Raw genomic sequence first — 18,357 nt, forward strand, 5'->3', positions numbered from 1 at the left:
ACTTTGCAAACTGCACTGGTAAGAGCAATGGGACGATAGTGGGAGGTTTCATGTCCCGTAGTGCCTGGTTTGCGGAAAGGGAGAACAATGGCGGATTTCCACAGCTGTGGAAGAACTCCTTGTGACCAAATAAGATTGTAAAGGCGTAATAGGACTGCAAGGGCTGACTGATGTAAATGTTGTAGCATACGAATATGAATGTCGTCGGGCCCAGCTGCCGATGATCGACAAGCTGAGAGTGTTGCCTCCAGTTCTTGAAGTGTAAAAGGCACATTATACTGTTCTTCTCTGAGAGAAGAAAAGTCCAAGGGTGCTAACTCTCTGGCAGACTTTGAGGAAAGAAATGAGGGGCATAGATGGAGTCCCTGAGAAATACGGACCAGATGATTGCCAATTTCATTGGCAACATCTAGTGGGTTTGCTATATCAACACCGGCAACCCGCAGAACAGGAGCCGGGTCAGGAGAATATTTACCACTCAGTTTTCGTACTTTTTTCCAGACTGCACTCATAGAGGAAGCAGAGGTGATGGTGGAGACATAATCTCGCCAGCAAGTGCGTTTAGCGTCACGGATGACACGGCGAGCGATCGCACGCTTCTGTTTAAAATCAAGGAGTCGCTCTGTGGTTCTATTGTACCGGTACCTGCCCCATGCAGCGCGTTTCAAACGTACTGCACGAGCACAAGCAGGAGACCACCAAGGCACGCATTTCTGAGAATGCCTGCCCGAAGTTTGGGGTATAGAATGAGAAGCTGCGGTGAAAACGGAGGACGAGAAGAGGTGTAAAAGCTCATCGATGGAGGACGAAGAAGGAACCTCTTTAAAAACAGTCAGGTGTGAGTAAAGGTTCCAATTTGCCCGATTAAATTGCCAGCGTGGGGTGCGAAGAGGTGGCGAATATGAAGGGGAAGTAAGAATGATTGGGAAATGATCACTGTCATGTAAGTCCGGGAGAACAGACCAAGTAAAGTCTAATGCGGCGGAGGAAGAGCAAACTGAGAGATCGATGCAAGAGAGAGTATGAGTCCGAGGATCAAAATGGGTGTGAGTACCTGTATTTAAAACATGGAGGGGGTGGGTGGCAAGAAAAGCCTCTAACTGAATTCCACGGGAATCACAGTGAGACCCTCCCCAGAGGAAATGGTGGGCATTAAAATCACCAAGTAACAGAATCGGTGGCGGTAATGACGAAACAAGGAAGGCAAAATCCGGAATAGATAATGCCCGAGAAGGAGAGAGATATAAAGAACAGAGCGTATACCACCTATGTAAGTGGATACGGGCTGCTGTGTAATGCAGCGAAGTATGAACAAATAGCTGATGGTACGGAATATCAGTGCGGAGAAGAAGGGCACTTTCATTAAAGGTCCCATCAGGAAAAGGATCTGAAGAATACAATAAATTATAGCCTGAGATGTGAGAAATAACAGCAGAGTGTAATTTTGGTTCCTGTAAGCAAACACCAACAGGGGCAAACTGGGAGAGTAACATCTGAAGCTCACCCCGATTACCCCTGAGGCCGCGTATATTCCACTGTAAAAAGGCCATGATTGGCAATGATAAAGATACTTGAAATCCGCAGGTAAGGGTTCCTACGGACTAGAAGGGTTAGAAAAGTCCACATGCGGAGGCAGTGGAAAATGTTCAAGCAGCGAAGGAACGGTGCGCTGTGAAGAAAGGAGTTGCGCAGATGGAGCAGAGGAGAGAGAAAGAGCGGAAGGTGGATCAGTGTCCATTGATGGTTTGGTCTCTGCAATATATTCAGAGATTGCTTCAAGTGTTTCGGAATTCAGAGATGTCGTATGGGAGACAATATTGGGAATGGTAGGGGGAGGATGAGTAAAGATTGGAACTGTATTGGACTGTACCAAGGTAGGGGGGGGCGAAAGGGTGGAGGGAACTGGAGAAGCGTGGCAGGGGACAGAAGAGACAGGAACCTGGGAGGTGGCAGAAGAGGAAGAAACTTGGGAGGGAACAGGGGAGGAAGGTACATTACGAGGAGGAGGGTGAACCTCTGCACTTGTAACTGAGCCAGTGAGAGGGGAAGAACTAGGGACAGAGACAGGGAGGGTAAAATGAGGAGGTGGAAGATGGGTAGGAGGTGTTACCGGACCTTTTTTTGACTTTTGAGAAGTAGAGGGACGATTGGGAAGAGGTGTCGTACGAGGTCTCGTCGATACTGAGGCTTGTAAGAGAGAACTCGAAGAAGCGAGATTAGACTGAGGCGTTGAAGTAGGGACGTCTGAGCCGAGGACAGCAAAAGGATTAGATACAGGAGTGATTATGGGAGAGGTAACCACAGAGGTGGGTGTAGAAGATGGGATACCAGAAGTGGGGGGACGTTTTGAAACACGGGAATAAGAAACACGTGGGAGTCTCCCTTGGAGGCGGAGATGAGAAACTGCCATGGCATAAGGGAGACCTTCTGTCTCTTTGAGGTAACGGATTTCCCGCTCGTTTAAATAGACCTGACAACGGCGAGAGTACGAAGGGTGAGCCTCATGACAGTTAAGGCAAGAGGGAGATCGATTGCAAGACGTATTAGAATGGTCATCGGCACCACAGACTGGGCATTCGGCGATAGATCTGCAATATTTCGCTGGATGGCCAAATCGCCAGCAATTTCTACACTGTTGTGGTGTAGGGATCACCTTTCGAACTTGTAACCGATGTCCTGCTATATAAACGGAGGATGGGAGTTCTCGGCTGTCAAAAGTTAAACGAGCCACATTGCTAGGGTATCGTCTCCGCCCACGGGCAGGAAGAACGTAAGTGTCTACCTTGAGGATTGGGAGATCTTGGAGTTCCAGCTGTTCTAGAATGTCGGTGCCACATGTCTGGAAATTTTGTTGAACTATGGTATGGGGCAGAATAACGGTACCACTACAAGAATTGAGGGAATGATGTTTTTCAAGGGTGACAGGAACAGTATCTATATGGGAAAGACGAGAGAGCTCACGAGCCTGGGTAGCATTCTGTACGGTAATGATGCGCGTACCGCTCTTAAGAGCATGAAAAGAAATATCTTTACCAACATGGCGTAGGAGTGCCTTGCCAATACTATGGTCAGAAAGATAGGCAGTAGAGGAAGTTGGTCGTAAAGTGAAGAATTTAGTCCACTGTTCAGTCTGAAACTGAGCGTGGAAAGGTAGTGAAGGACGTGTCGATCGTTTCTGAGAAGAACGAGAAGGTGAAGGTGGAGAAGTATCATCAGCAGGTAATTGTCGTTGACGTTTAGGCGTGGGACCAGAGTTGGTCCGACGTGGAACGGGTCGGCGATTTGAAAATTGCCGCACCGTAGAGGGAGAGGCCGGAAGCATAGTCAGAGGAGAGCGAAGGTCTGATAAATCGAAGGAGTCAGTCGAGGCCTCAGTACCTGAAGCGGGTGAGGAAACAGCACCGGCAATAGGTACAGAGGCATGAGGAATGTCTGAAGAGTGGTCCAAAGACGAGGCGGGGTCAGAACGGGGTGCGGTATCAAGAAGGGGCCCGGGGGTACCAGGTTCATGGACTAGGGCTGCCATGGTTAGGTTACTTCTTTCTTTTTGTTTTTAAGAAAAAAAAAGAAAGAAGAAAAGAAAATAAAAATAAAAAAAAGAAAAAAAAAGGGGGGACCGGGGAGGGATAGTTCCTAGGAGGAATGAAAGGGCCAGAAATCTCCCTCCGCGCCCAAGAGGACTCGACACCGCTAGTAGCGCAGATGCAGCATGGAACCCGTGCCATACCCTACCCTTCATGCCAGTAAACCAGCAATCTGGGATAGCAACCTCACATCTGCCGAGCTACCTCGGTGGACAAAAGAGAGGGCGGCCGGATATCCGCCACAAAGCATACCTCCTTCAGCCACCACCCCCGGAATCCGAAAGGTGGCTTCCAGAGATACACCCGTCGCCCAAAAGACACCCAAAGCTACTCCGGGATACCGGAGAGGGATCGGGACATCCCTAGGCAATCCAGATTCCACGGCAAACTACGCCACCGCCAAGAAACCTCAACGGAATGGGATGGACCCCGGTGTCCTTTCCCCTACCTAGGAACTAGCGCGCCTGTGGGAGAAATCCCAAAGGACAAAAAGAGGAAGGGCAAAAGGGAGGGGTGGGGAGGAGGAGGAGGAAAGGAAAAAGGGGAGGATGGGGAGGATGGGATAGGGGAGGGGAGATTGGGGGGTAATTAGGTTCGGTCTGAGGAAGAAGACCGATAGGTCTAATTCCTCAGACCAAGAGCCTCTTCACCACGCCAAGGAGCCCCCCTTGAAGAGGCATGGTTATTAATGTTTCATGTAACCTGTAAATTACCAGTCAAGGATAATTTAATCCTAAAATAAATTCTTGCGTGTATGTAGTACTATACAGAGATATACATCTCTTGCTACATTTAACCTTACTGGCATAAAACCAAATTTTTCACCTTTCTCCAATGAATATAAAATTTTCTTTAAAGTAATACATACAAATATTTGAAAGTACAATGTATAAAAATCTAATTTACCCATAACTGTCAACTGAAAGTCTGATTAGTAAATGAAGGTATGTCCTGAAGTAAAAAATAAAACAATTTTCAACCATTTAAGTAAACTGCATTGTAACTAGAATAACTAAGTAGAATTAAGCTAAGCACTCTTGAGTATTTTAGGTTTAAACTTTTGCTTGAGTTGCATTCTATGTACAGGAGTAGCAATTGCATTTTTCTTTATTTTCATAGATGCATCATCATTCTGTAAAACGGTGAATTTTGCAAATTTTCTCTTCTTACACACTGGCTCACCAGAGCTTGACATTTTGGGAGTCTGCACAATTTTTCCACTTCTTGTTTTGGGTGTCTGCTCAGTATAAACTGAGCTGTGTGTTATTTTTGATGAGGTATTCTTAGGAGTTATGCCCTTCTTAGGAGTTTTGGCTTTCTTCAGCTCATTGTCTAAGTGTTTTACTTCAACCAGTGCACTTAGCTCCTCAGGTACCTGGTCTACTTTCCTCTTCTTAGGGGTTTTGGATTTCTTCAGTTCTGAGTGTAACTGTGTTACCTCAGTTGGTGTACTTTGCTCTTCAAGAGCTTGCATAGGATGTGCAACCTGGTATACTGTTACCTCTGAAGGCAATGTTTTCTTTGTGATTTTTAGTTTCTTGCGAGTTGAGAATTGCTCTCTCTCTCCCAGTGAGTGTGCAACTTGTATAATCTTGTCTGTCTGAACAGGCTCTGAAATACTTGTCACTTCTGAAAATATTCTCTTTATATGAGTTTTAGACTTTTTTGGAGTTTTAATTTCCTTGACATTTGTGGTCAATTGTACTTCCTGTGCAGACTGCAAAACTTCCAGTATTTTTGGACAAGACTTATCCACAAACTCTGTTTCTTCTGTAGTTTCCTTTACAATTTTACTCTTTTGAAGTTTAGCTTTAGGTTTTTTGCTTGTTGAAGAAATTTTAGATTTCTTACAAGGTGTCGATAACTGTTCCTCTTGTGTTAATCTAATAATATTCCTTGTCTCGATATTCTGATTCTGAGCCAAATCATCTGTCGTCAGGATTGTGCTCTTTGGAGTTTTAATTTTCATAAGATTTTTTCTTGGCTTCCGAGTTACTGTCTGTAATGGTGTTCCTAATGATGGAGACACACTGTAAGTATCATTTATACCACTCATGCTATTGGACTGATCTGTCTCAGAACTATTTTCAAAAATTCTTTTAGCAGATATTGTCTTACTCACAGATTCTGATGTTACTATGGGTGACACCACTAGCGCCTTTTTGAGCAGCTTATTTGCCTGGCCTTGATTCTTGTTTAGCTTCCACTTCATTGGAGATTTTTCCTTAATCGTCTGCTCCTCATTTTGCTCAGATGTATCAGTAGAGAAAACTTTATTCTTAGGAACAATTTCAACTGCAACAGCTGAATCTGAACTGTTTCTCTGAGAAAGTGTTTTTTTAACAGCAATTTTTGTTTTCAAGAGAGTATTTTTCTTTGTAGAACACATCTTCATCTGAGTGGGTATTGTATCTTTATCTACTGGGCTTGAAGGAAGATTCTCGTCAACACATTCTTCATGGGTCACATCCTTACTAACTTGTCCAACTGATTTCTTACCCTTTTTCTTTTTTGCTTTTTTTGCCACAAGTCTTCCCTTTATCTGGAAAAGAAGCAAATGTAATAATACCAGCCAACAAGAGTGCCAAGAACTTATCCTGTGATAAACCAAACTAACTGAAATAGCACTACTGAACCATTAGTGGAATTCCTGACAATATCAGTATACAGTAGGGCCCCATTTACAGTGGACCCCCGCATACCGCACGCATCGCATACCGTACAATCCGCATACCGCTCGCTTCGATCGCAAAAATTTTGCCTCGCATACCGCCCAAAAACCCGCTCACCGCCCTTCGTCCGAGACGCGTCCAATGTGCGGCCTGAGCCACGCTCACATGTTCCGCCGGTGGCATTGTTTACCAGCCAGCCTCCGCGGTAACATCCAAGCATACAATCGGAACATTTCGTATTATTACAGTGTTTTTGGTGATTTTTTCTGGAAAATAAGTGACCATGGGCCCCAAGAAAGCTTCTAGTGCCAACCCTACAGCAATAAGGGTGAGAATTACTATAGAGATGAAGAAAAAGATCATTGATAAGTATGAAAGTGGAGTGCGTGTCTCCGAGCTGGCCAGGTTGTATAATAAACCCCAATCAACCATCGCTACTATTGGTGGTACAGCTGCTGCTGCTGCAGCTGCTGCTGCACTGTCAGCTGCTGCTGCTGTACCACCGTCAGCTGCTGCTGCACTGTCACCGTCTGCTGCTGCTGCTGTTGCTGCTGTAGCATCGTCTGTTGCTGCTGTACCACCGTCAGCTGCTGCTGCTGCTGTAGCATCATCTGCTGCTGCTGTAGCATCGTCTGCTGCTGCTGTACCACCGTCAGCTGCTGCTGCTGCTGTAGCATCGTCTGCTGCTGCTGTAGCATCGTCTGCTGCTGCTGTAGCATCGTCTGCTGCTGCTGTAGCATCGTCTGTTGCTGCTGTAGCATCGTCTGTTGCTGCTGTACCACCGTCAGCTGCTGCTGCTGCTGTAGCACTGTTGTTGGTGTGGCTTATTGAGAATACCAAGAAACAATTAACCCCAGAGGATTTGCCACCCAGGATAACCCAAAAAAGTCAGTGTCATCGAAGACTGTCTAACTTATTTCCATTGGGGTCCTTAATCTTGTCTCCCAGGATGCAACCCACACCAGTCGACTAACACCCAGGTGAACAGGGAAAAATGCCTGGAACTAGTGCTCATATTGGTGAATTTAAAGCCAGCAAAGGTTGGTTTGAGAGATTTAAGAATCGTAGTGGCATACACAGTGTGATAAGGCCTGTTCTGGAAGAAAATGCCAAACAGGACCTACAGTACTCAGGAGGAAAAGGCACTCCCAGGACACAGTGTCTCATCAGTCATTGCTGCATCTTCAATAAAGGTAAGTGTCATTTATTCTTCATTTAGTAGAGTAGTACATGCACAATATATATTGTGCATGTACTACTCTACTATTGTGCATGTATCCTTCTCTTTGTGTGTAGGAAAATGTATATTTCATGTGGTAAATTTTTTTTTTTCATACTTTTGGGTGTCTTGCACGGATTAATTTGATTTCCATTATTTCTTATGGGGAAAATTCATTCGCATACCGAACATTTCGCATAACAATCGGCCCTCTTGCACGGATTAAGGTCGCTATGCGGGGGTCCACTGTATACGTAATTGCATTAACCCAGGATAATGCCCCAGGTTTACTCAGGATCCTGAGGATAAGAGAAGTTAGATCCTCCCTTAAGATACAACTCACACCAATTTATTGAAGTCTAAGTACAGTGGACCCCCGGTTCGTGATGCTATCGGTATCCGATAAATCCGGTAGCCGATGCATTATATCGCAAAAAATTTGCCTCGGTTCCTGTTACAAAACCCGGTATGCGATGCGATTCCTACGAGACATGTCCACGTGTGGCCTGAACTGCCCCGTGTGTGCCAGTGTTTACAAGCCAGCCAGTGTGCGTGCATCTAAGGATACATTCGGTACATTCCATATTATCCATATTATCACTGTTTTTGGTGCTTGTTTCTGCAAAATAAGTCACCATGGGCCCCAAGAGAGCTTCTAGTGCCAACCCTTCGAGACCAAGGGTGCTAATGGCTATTGAAATGAAGAAAGAGATAATTGCAAAGTACGAAAGTGTAGTGCATGTGTCGGAGCTGGTCAGGTTGTATAGTAAACCCCAATCAACCATCTCTACTATAGTGAGCAGGAAAACAGCAATCAAGGAAGCTGTTCTTGCAAAAGGTGCAACTGTGATTACGAAACAGCGACCGCAAGTGTTAGAAAATGTTGAGAGACGGTTATTGGTGTGGATAAATGAAAAACAGATAGCAGGAGATAGCATCTCTCAAGCGATCATTTGTGAAAAGGCTAGGTAGTTGCATGACGATTTGGTAAAGAAATTGCCTGCAACTAGTGGTGATGTGAGTGAATTTAAGGCCAGCAAAGGTTGGTTTGAAAGATTTAAGAATCGTAGTGGCATACATAGTGTGATTAGGCATGGTGAGGCTGCCAGTTAAGACCACAAAGCTGCTGAAAAATATGTGCATGAATTCGAGGAGTACATAGAGGCTGAAGGATTGAAACATGAACAAGTGTTTAATTGTGACAAAACAGGCCTGTTTTGGAAGAAATTGCCAAGCAGGACCTACATTACTCAGGAGGAAAAGTTGATAGAAAAAGTGGAGTTCTAAAGAAATAGCTACAAGTTTGGCCGACTGGAACAATGGAATTAACTGAAAATAGGGCTCAAAGTCGGTGGAATCGACGATGCATATATATATCGCCGAGATTGCTAACTTCGCGGGAGCATAATTCCGTAAGTTTTCAATCGAATTTTGTACTTTTGGTGTAATTATCATCGGGAAAAAATTATCATTTCATAAGAAAAAATAATTTTTTTTTTCCAAAAAAATTTTCGATACAGAATGACAGTTTCAGAAAGGGGTTTGTGATAGTCAGAGGGTTAAAACACCCCAGAGATAAAATACACATACAGTACACTCATTATTTACCTTAAAATATGTGTAGTCTTAATGTAGGACGAGAGGTGAGTAGTATTTATTTGCAAGAAGTCAGGTGTAGGTAGTCGGTAGGTGTAGCCCACGTGGGCTACACCTACCTACATAGCTATACGATATTTAATGCAGCTCAGAGCCATATTATTACCATCAATATTCCTTGTTCACTTAGCTTAATCGTTCCGAACAACTACCTTCAGATGCCATCATAAATGAAGGGAGAAGTAATGAATAATTCATGCCGAGAATTATAAACAAAAGTGGAGTGTTAAGGGGAGTGACTGGGCCAAACGCAGATTTATACACATTTTTTTCTGATGCTGAACCAGAGAAAACATAATTTTTTCCCTCTGCCTGGCTACCACACCTCCATAGCATATAAGCTTAGCATGTTCATATGCTATTTAACATGTTTCTTATATAATTTTGAAGAAAATATCATAGATGGATTAATGAAAATGTCTGTATTAACATAAAATAAGATATTTAATGAGCCCAAGAGAGATTATTATCATGTATTATTAGTATTACTATGGCATTAAGACTAGAGGGGCACTGTTAGGGATTTTAACCCGTAAACGGTCCAAACGTACATATACGTTTTATTTTTCCTGCCTTGAAATTTAGCACGATTGGCTTGAGATGCATTGTCAGCATAGAATGGGTCCTAACACTCAGTGTGTGCGGTATTAAAAGAATCTGGGACCACTTAGTACCTTGTGGGAGCACCAGTTCAAATGAGTGCCAGCTAGGGCAAACAGCGCAGCAAACACCTGGGATTCACTGATGTCACGTTGTATTAACACTCCCATTTTATGAACAAAGTGATTTTGACCCTGAATTTAGTGGCTTTGAGGTGGATGTGGCCACAAGTGGTCGAGGAAATATAAAAAACCTTGATAATAACCCATGTGCAATATTTGTGCAACACCCTTTCAGAATGTCTTATAACTTATGCACTAAGTCAAGAGAAACAATTCTGTCTGGCTGGCAGGCTGGCTGCCTGACTGGATGACTGATTGGCTGGCTAGCTGGCTGGCCAGCTGCATGTTGGCCAGCTGTGTGGCTGGTTGGCTCCTGGCAGCCTGGCTCTATCTCCGTTTGTCTGTCTGTATCTATGTCTATCTCTGTCTCTTTGTCTTTGTCTCTGTCTATCCCTGTTTATCTCTGTCTATCTGCTTCTGTCTATCTCCTTCTATCTGTCTGTATCTCTATCTCATAGGTACACATAAATACAAGTATACATTACCTGGTCACCTGGAGGTTATTCCAGGGATCAACGCCCTCGCGGCCCGGTCCATGACCAGGCCTCCCAATGGATCAGGGCCTGATCAACTAGGCTGTTACTGCTGGCCGCACGCAGTCCAACATACGAGCCACAGCCCGGCTGATCCAGCACTGACTTTAGGTATCTGTCCAGCTCTCTCTTGAAGGCAGCCAGGGGTTTATTGGTAATTCCCCTAATGCTTGATGGGAGGCTGTTGAACAGTCTAGGGTCCCGGACACTTATGGTGTTTTCCCTTAGTGTACCAATGGCGCCCCAACTTTTAATTGGGGGCATTTTGCATCGCCTGCCCAGTCTTTTACTTTTGTAGGGAGTGATTTCTGTGTGCAGATTTGGGACCATTCCTTCCAGGATTTTCCAAGTGTAGATTATGATATATCTCTCCCTCCTGCATTCCAATGAGTACAAGTCAAGTGCTTCCAAGCGTTCCCAGTAGTTAAGGTGCTTGACAGAACTTATACGTGCAGTAAAGGATCTCTGTACACTCTCTAGATCTGCGATTTCACCTGCTTTGAATGGAGATGTTAATGTACAGCAGTATTCCAGCCTAGAGAGAACAAGTGATTTGAAAAGGTCATCATTGGCTTGGCATCTCTCGTTTTGAACGTTCTCATTATCCATCCTATCATTTTCTTTGCACATGCGATCATGGCACTGTTGTGATCCTTGAAAGCGAGATCCTCAGACATTACTACTCCCAGGTCCCTTACATTATTTTTCCGCTCTATTGTATGGCCAAAGTCTGTAGTATACTCTGTTCTAGTTATTATCTCCTCCAGTTTTCCATAACGGAGTAGATGGAATTTGTCCTCACTGAACATCACATTGTTTACCGTTGCCCACTGGAAAACTTTGTTTATATCTTCTTGGAGGTTAACTGCGTCCTCAGCAGATGACAGCCTCATGCAGATCCTAGTATCATCCGCAAAGGATGATACGGTGCTGTGATGTATATCTCTGTCTATGTCTGATATGAGGATGAGGAAAAAGATGGGGGCGAGTACTGTACCTTGTGGAACAGAGCTCTTCATTATGGCAGCCTCCGATTTAACTCTGTTGACCACTACTCTTTGTGTTCGATTTGTTAGGAAGTTGAAGATCCATCTCCCCACTTTCCCAGTTATTCCTCTAGCACATATTTTATGGGCTATTACACCATCGTAGTATAAAGTACCTAGGATAACCCAAAAAATCCAGACAAAGTGCTACTCTGCTTGAAGATGTGAGTAAAGGTGATGATGCAGTCTTGTGGCTCTCTCTGAGACAGAGACCTAGACAGATAGACAGGGAGCTTGACAGATAGACCAACAGACAGATATGTTTGTGTACTAGTGAAAACAAAGGAGGGCGATGCTCATCAAACGTCACCTCTAATCTTTTCTTATCTGCTTCACCCTCCCCCACCCTCATGTATGCTCATCAAACGTCAGCTCTTATCAGGTGATATCTCATCTCATCATGTCACGGTCAGGGGTGGACTTTGTTTTTCATGCTTCAAGGTAACTTATTATTTTATTATTACGTATTTTTCTCCTCCTCCTTCTCCTATTCCTTTTCCTCATCATTATTATATACTTCCACATATCCAAAACATTGCTGGGACATATTAATACTTTGTATATACGGCATTCCAAGACAATAGTAAATGACCAAAGCAGGTGTAAATGTCCAACTGTCCATGTGTTTATGACAATGTGAGTACAATTTCAATACCTAATACTAGTGTCAGAACAAAGATTGGTTATGAAATGACAAGAACTACTATAAATTGTAATTATCAGAACATAAAAATTATATAAAATAATATGAAAAATAGAAAAAAGGTATATCGGCAACACTTTTGCAAGCGGCAGCGCTCCATGTTGCCATCAGGTGATCCCTAAGTGCCAACTCTGCGGCCTCATATCTTGGCAAGTACTGACTAAATTTTTTTTTATCCTATAACATTTAGAAAAATGTGCTCTTTTTTTTCAATAAAAAAAAAAGATTTTTTTATTTTTCAAAATAGTCAGGGCACTGGGGTAGTGAATGTATATATACGTTTGAACCGTTTACAGGTTAATGTGTACCGGCATGCCAGCACAGTGTGCAAGTATATTTAGATACAGGTACACATAAGTATTATTAACGTCAGAGTACATATAAAATATGCAACAACTTTAAAACACTTGAAATTTTGGAAAGTTTCCAGACTTAATAGAGATGTGCTCATGTAGAATGTAAACAAACTGGGGGGGGGGGGGGGCATATTAAAAGGACAGGTTGCCGTATAGCGAGTTTTGGTCATAATTTGAAATCACCGTATTAGTGGAACACCATAAGGCGAAATGCCATAAAGCGGGGCCCTACTGTACTTACTGATGACTACCAATTGACTGTGTTAGGGGTTACTGTCCACATGGCCTTCGGGTTACTGGTCTTAGCAATAAGACACTTCGTGCTAGAAGCACACAGCACAACACAATCCCCCACAGCCTAGTTAATTAGGAACTGTATGGAGAAATTAAGTTCCCTCTTGAAGACAGTTAAGAGGCTGAAAATTCTCCTTATTAATGGAGGTCAGATGTTAAAAAAATCTTGAACCCCTTACACTTATCAAGGTATCTAGTATACTTCTTCCAACCCTGCTATTTAGGGTGGGCACTTTGCATTTTCCAAGTCAATTGCTCTCATAGGGAGTAACTTCAATGTTAGCCTGCTCTTGGAGGGAGTAAATTTAATGTTAGATTTGTAACCAGTTCCTCTAGTATTTCCTAGTAAAGAAAGTGTTTGTTTCTTGAGTGCATTCCTGGTAGTAGTCTGAAGGACTCCAGGCGTGAAAAAAAAAAATGCAATTTGACTGAATTAATGTGGAATACCTGAAGTATGTAACCAATGAACTCCTCCACAGCCTGGTCCCAGACCAGACCTCATGGTAGACCAAGGCCTGATCAGCAAGGCTGATACTGCTGGTCTCACGCAATGCAAGAACCACATTAATATTATCAAAACCAAGCACTAAACTCACCACGGTCATAGAGTACTGCAGAGTAGGGAGTAAAACGTAGGTTAAGTTTGTAAGGGCAGTGAGGAGTGCTAAAGGAAGTACAGTGGACCCCGGATTACGTAATTAATCTGTTCCAGAGAGAGTGACTTATCCCAAATCTGACTTATTCCGAATTAATTTTCCCCATAAGAAATAACGGAAATCCAATTAATCCGTTTTGGACACCCGAAAGTATTAAAAAAAATGTTTTTTACATAAAATATCCATTTACCTACACAGAAAACAATGATACATAAAGAATAAAACAATAATAACATCACACTTACCTTTATTGAAGACATGGTGATGTATGGAAGACGGGAGGAGGGAAGAGGATGGAGGAGTTTACAATTGTTTCAAAGGAGAATCCCACTCCATAAAGACTTCAGGTACTACGTCCATATCTTGAGTTATTTCCCTCCTTGTTCCTTAATGCCACTAGGACCAGCTTGAGTCACTGGACCCCCTGTAGCTCAAAAAAGTGTTCCAGAGAGGTCTGTTTCTGGCGTATGTTAGGAATTATACACAAATAACCCACACATAAAAGAGAAGTTTACGACGACGTTTCGGTCCGACTTGGACCATTGACAAAGTCACACAGTGTGACTGTCAATGGTCCAAGTCGGACCGAAACGTTGTCGTAAGCTTCTCTCTTTTATGTGCGGGTTATTTGTGTATCGTTCCAGTCACGGTATTGTGCCTTTTTTGTTATTTGTTAGTTAGGAATTATGTTGGGAGACAGGACAAGATAGTCCTTCATCTAATATGACATAATAAACAATATTAATAATATAGAAATATGATATATACTCTAGAATGAATAAAATATGGCATTAAAAATGTCACGAGTGTTGGTGTGTTGCTTGTTGTTGGGTGTATAAGGGCCACTGAAAGATAAGCATTACATAGTGGTGGTGAAGGCGGCAGCAGTGTTAGTCAGTAGCCCTATATACCTCCAACAACAATGGAGGAGTAAGTTTCATGCTGTCCTTTTTCTAACGATTAATTGCTTAACTTGCTTGCTACACTGTTAATTATACACTTTATCGCTGGCTGGCGCTGCAGCCTTTATAGACTCCTGCTGCTTTAGTATCGTACATATTGCAGAATCACTGAAAAAGGCACATTCTCTCCTCTCTCTCAGCCCTTTACCAAAGCGCTGGCTGGCACTATAAGCTTTTTTTGGGCTCAGGGTGGCTTATTTAGCAGTTACAAGCACTAAAAATAATGGAGTAATACAAAATGTATTGTATGAACGCGTGGAATCATCCTCACTGGCTGGTAAACAATGGCACACTGGCTGTGCATGGAGTGTCGGGGCCCAAGCGGCCCCGACACGAATGACTTATACCAAGTTCAGATACGTTCATCAAGCCAATATTTTAACGCAAAAATGTTACTTATTCTGAATATTACTTATTCCGATGATGTCTTAATCCGGGGGTCCACTGTACAATCAAAAGGATGTGCAATAAATCAGTTGATGTTAAAAAGTCAAAGAGGGAATTTGTGTCAAAGGTGGGGCCGTCAGTGAGGAGGGAAGATAAAGTAAGGGTGTTAGTGCAGTGACGACGTCAGAGGTAAATTGTGTGTGCTCACTGATACAAAGGACAGTCCATATGCCATATGGTAAACTGAAATTGGAACTTAACAATTTGCACTGAGTGAAACTGGGCTCTTCTCCATGAGCAAGATGGGTGTGCCCAATGCAAAGACAGGCAAGCATAGTTTCCCCAGCCACGACATCAATGATAAGAAGGCCACCAGGATCCTAAACTTGGCTTGATAGAATGTAAGTTGTTATGAATCAACTCAGACTAATGATACTGCCAATGGGTGAGAATGCAACTAAAGATTATAGTAAAATAACCTGAGAATGGAGTGTGGAATACCTCCACATGAAACTGGGAGGTCATGTACAGCTGACCACTCAACAGAGTCCACCTGCTTATTGCCCTGAACATCAAGGACCAAACAGAAAATGATTTCTTTGTTTTTACTAGAAATGTGGCACAAATGAAGTTGTATATGGAGAACCAGGGGATGAAGCAAGTTAAATTTCTCGATAGCTTGCAAAGCACTAAAGGAGTCTGAGACTATCACAAATACTGAAGTGGGCATGGATGCAATATGGATAATTGGAATAATAATTGCATAGTTCAGCTGCAAAAATGCTAGCCGAGTCTAATAAATGACCTTGTATAACACTGGTCGGGAACACTGCTGCAAACCAGAGGATTTGGAATCATCGGTCCAAACTGCAACGGCATGAGAGCGAGACTGGTAGTAAGGAAAAAAAAGGGAGCAAGAAGCAACTGCTGGTAATTGGGCTTTCACGCACGGCAGTGGGAAAGAACAGACACAAACTCTCGGAACCTCCCATGGGGTAAGAGAAAAGTTAGATGCTAGATGAACATATCTAAAGGGGGCCAACTGAAAGAGTGAAGACGACGAGTCAAGCATGAGTGAGGACGAAAAGGGACAGAGTAAACAGGGGCAGGGAACAAATAATAGGCCTCTTCTAAGGTCTGTTACTTTCTGTATGCAAAAGGGTCACGGAGATGAGAGCAGACAAAACAATGGAGGCAATGGGCATCACGGTGATCATTCAAAGTCGGAACATTTGCCTCTCCATGTAGGCTCTCCACAGGTGAAGAGCAAAAAGTATCCAGATATAAACATAATCCCTGATGATGGATGGGATCAAATGTAGAAAGAGTTACAGGAGAGGCCGCAGAATACATCTAGTTGCCACAGTCTAGTTTTGATAAAATTAGAACTGAATGCAGTACAAGAAAAGTTCAATGATCCTCCCCCATGAAACATGAGCGAGTGTTTTAAGGAGGTTCAGCTGGCTATGGCAAGTTGCTTTCAGGGAGGTAATGTGAGGTTTCCAGGACAACTGGCGATCAAACTGAAGGCTGAGAAATCTGATATGAGAGTATCAGGTATGACAGAACATCTGGTGGAAGTAATATGACATGTTTTAACAATAAAAAAGTTAAACCTATGACTCGTGGCCTGATGGGAAACATGGCTGACAGCATTCTGGAAAGAGGCTGCTACTAGGTGACAGTCAGTGCTTGCACAAGCGATAGCATAGTCATCATCATAAAGTGATGACTAAATATTAGATGGGAAAACAGAGGCCAGATCATTTACAGCAAGGAGAAAAAGAGTGGTGCTACGGACACCCGTGGTTTAGACAAAGTCCTGGGAAAGCAAATTGTTAACCTAAACACAGAAATGTATCTCAGATAAGAAGTTAAGAAAAATGACAGACTGTCTCGGAGGCCTAAGGAATGAGCTTGGGCCAAGACGTTATATCTCCTGTAGTGTCATTCTTTTTTAAGATCAAAAAAGACTATAATAACTGAGCAGTTACTAGCAAAGGCATTATGAACATGCACATCTAGGCGGATTATGGGGTCAATAGTGGGGCAGCCCTTATGAAAGCCATACTGACTAGTGGAGAGACTATTATGTATGTCTAAATACCACACCAAATGTCTATTCACCAAATGTTCCATCACCTTGCAAAATGCACTGGTAAAACCAATGAGACAATAGTGTAAGGAATCATGTACCAAACTACCTAGCTTACGAAAAGTCAAAACAATGGCAATTTTCACAGCTGAGGAAGAACTCCTTGCAAGCATACAAGATAAAAAAAAGACGTAAAAAGACTGCGAGGGCTGACGGATGTAAATACTGAAGCATACGAATATAATGCCATCAGGTCCAGATGCTGATGATCGGCAAGCAGAAAGTGTTGACTCTAGCTCTAGAAGTGCTGGAAGAAAAGAAATGAGGGGCAGAGATGGAGCCCCCGAGAGATATGGACAAGATGATTCCCAATTTCCATGGCAACTTCAAGAGCGTGTGCAATGCTGACACCAGCAACCCGAAGAATGGGAGCCATGACTTGAGAGTACTTGCCACTCAATTTCCATACTGCACTCATAGAGGAAGCAGAAGTGATGGTAGAAACAATCTTGCCAACAAGTAAGCTTATCTTCTAAGATGACACATTGGACAACCACCCTCACCCACTTAAAATCAAGGAGAATTTCTGCAATTGCACTGTAACAATACTGGCACCATGTAGCAAGTTTCAAATGCAATGCACGAGCACAAGTGGGAGACCACCAAGGCACGCATTTATGAGGGTGCCCACCTGAGGTTTGAGAAATTGTGTTCGAGGCTGCAGTTAAAACTGGTGACAAAAATAATTGCAACAGCTCAGCCACTGAAGACAGAGGAAAAGCGTCTTCACTAAAAACAATTTGGCATGAGTAAATGTGGCCAATTTGCCTGTTCAAACACCAATGTAGGCTATGAGGAGGTCAAGAAAATGAACGAGAAGAAAGTAGGATAGGAAAAGGATGGCTGTCATGTAGATCAAGAAAGCACAGGCCAGATAAATTTGAGTGAAAGTGAAGAGAAGCAAACTTAAGAGATATAAAGAGCAGCTCGAGACAGGGTGAAAAACAGGAAAATGCAGTTTTAGTTTATGCAAACGGGAAAACTGGAGAGCAACATCTGAAGCTCCCCCGACTGCCCCATGGCCTCAAATGTACCACTGTAAATAAGCCATAATCAGCTAACAGTGTAACAGATTATAATGCGGATGTCTACAGACAAGGAGGTTCAGTAAAGTCAACATGCGGAAGCAATGGGAAACTAGTAAAGTTGATCCCATGTATCAGAAATCTTCCCTATGAGGATAGACTGAGGGGGGATATGATTGAGGTGTATAAATGGAAAACAGGAATTAAAAAAGGGGATGTAAACAGCATGCTAAATATATCTAACATAGACAGGACTCGCAGCAATGGCTTTAAATTGGAAAAATTCAGATTCAGGAAGGATATAGAAAAGCACTGGTTTGGTAACAGAGTTGTGGATGAGTGGTACAAACTCCCAAGTACCATCATAGACATTAAGACATTGTGCAG

General features: G+C 43.0%; 1 protein-coding gene across 1 annotated transcript in view; it reads right to left on the reverse strand.

Annotated features, from left to right (window-relative positions):
* Positions 1-4,264: 4,264 nt before the first annotated feature.
* The window catches only part of LOC128695057 (ion-translocating oxidoreductase complex subunit C-like), a 36,815-nt gene continuing 22,722 nt past the window's right edge, over positions 4,265-18,357 (reverse strand). Inside the window, exon 3 of the mRNA XM_053785445.2 lies at positions 4,265-6,126. Within this exon, the coding sequence (XP_053641420.2) occupies positions 4,612-6,126 (1,515 nt within the window). The 3' untranslated portion in view covers positions 4,265-4,611. The remainder of the gene's footprint in view (positions 6,127-18,357) is intronic.

This window comes from Cherax quadricarinatus, chromosome 35, assembly GCF_038502225.1.
Source record: "Cherax quadricarinatus isolate ZL_2023a chromosome 35, ASM3850222v1, whole genome shotgun sequence".
Taxonomy (NCBI): Eukaryota; Metazoa; Arthropoda; class Malacostraca; order Decapoda; family Parastacidae; genus Cherax; species Cherax quadricarinatus.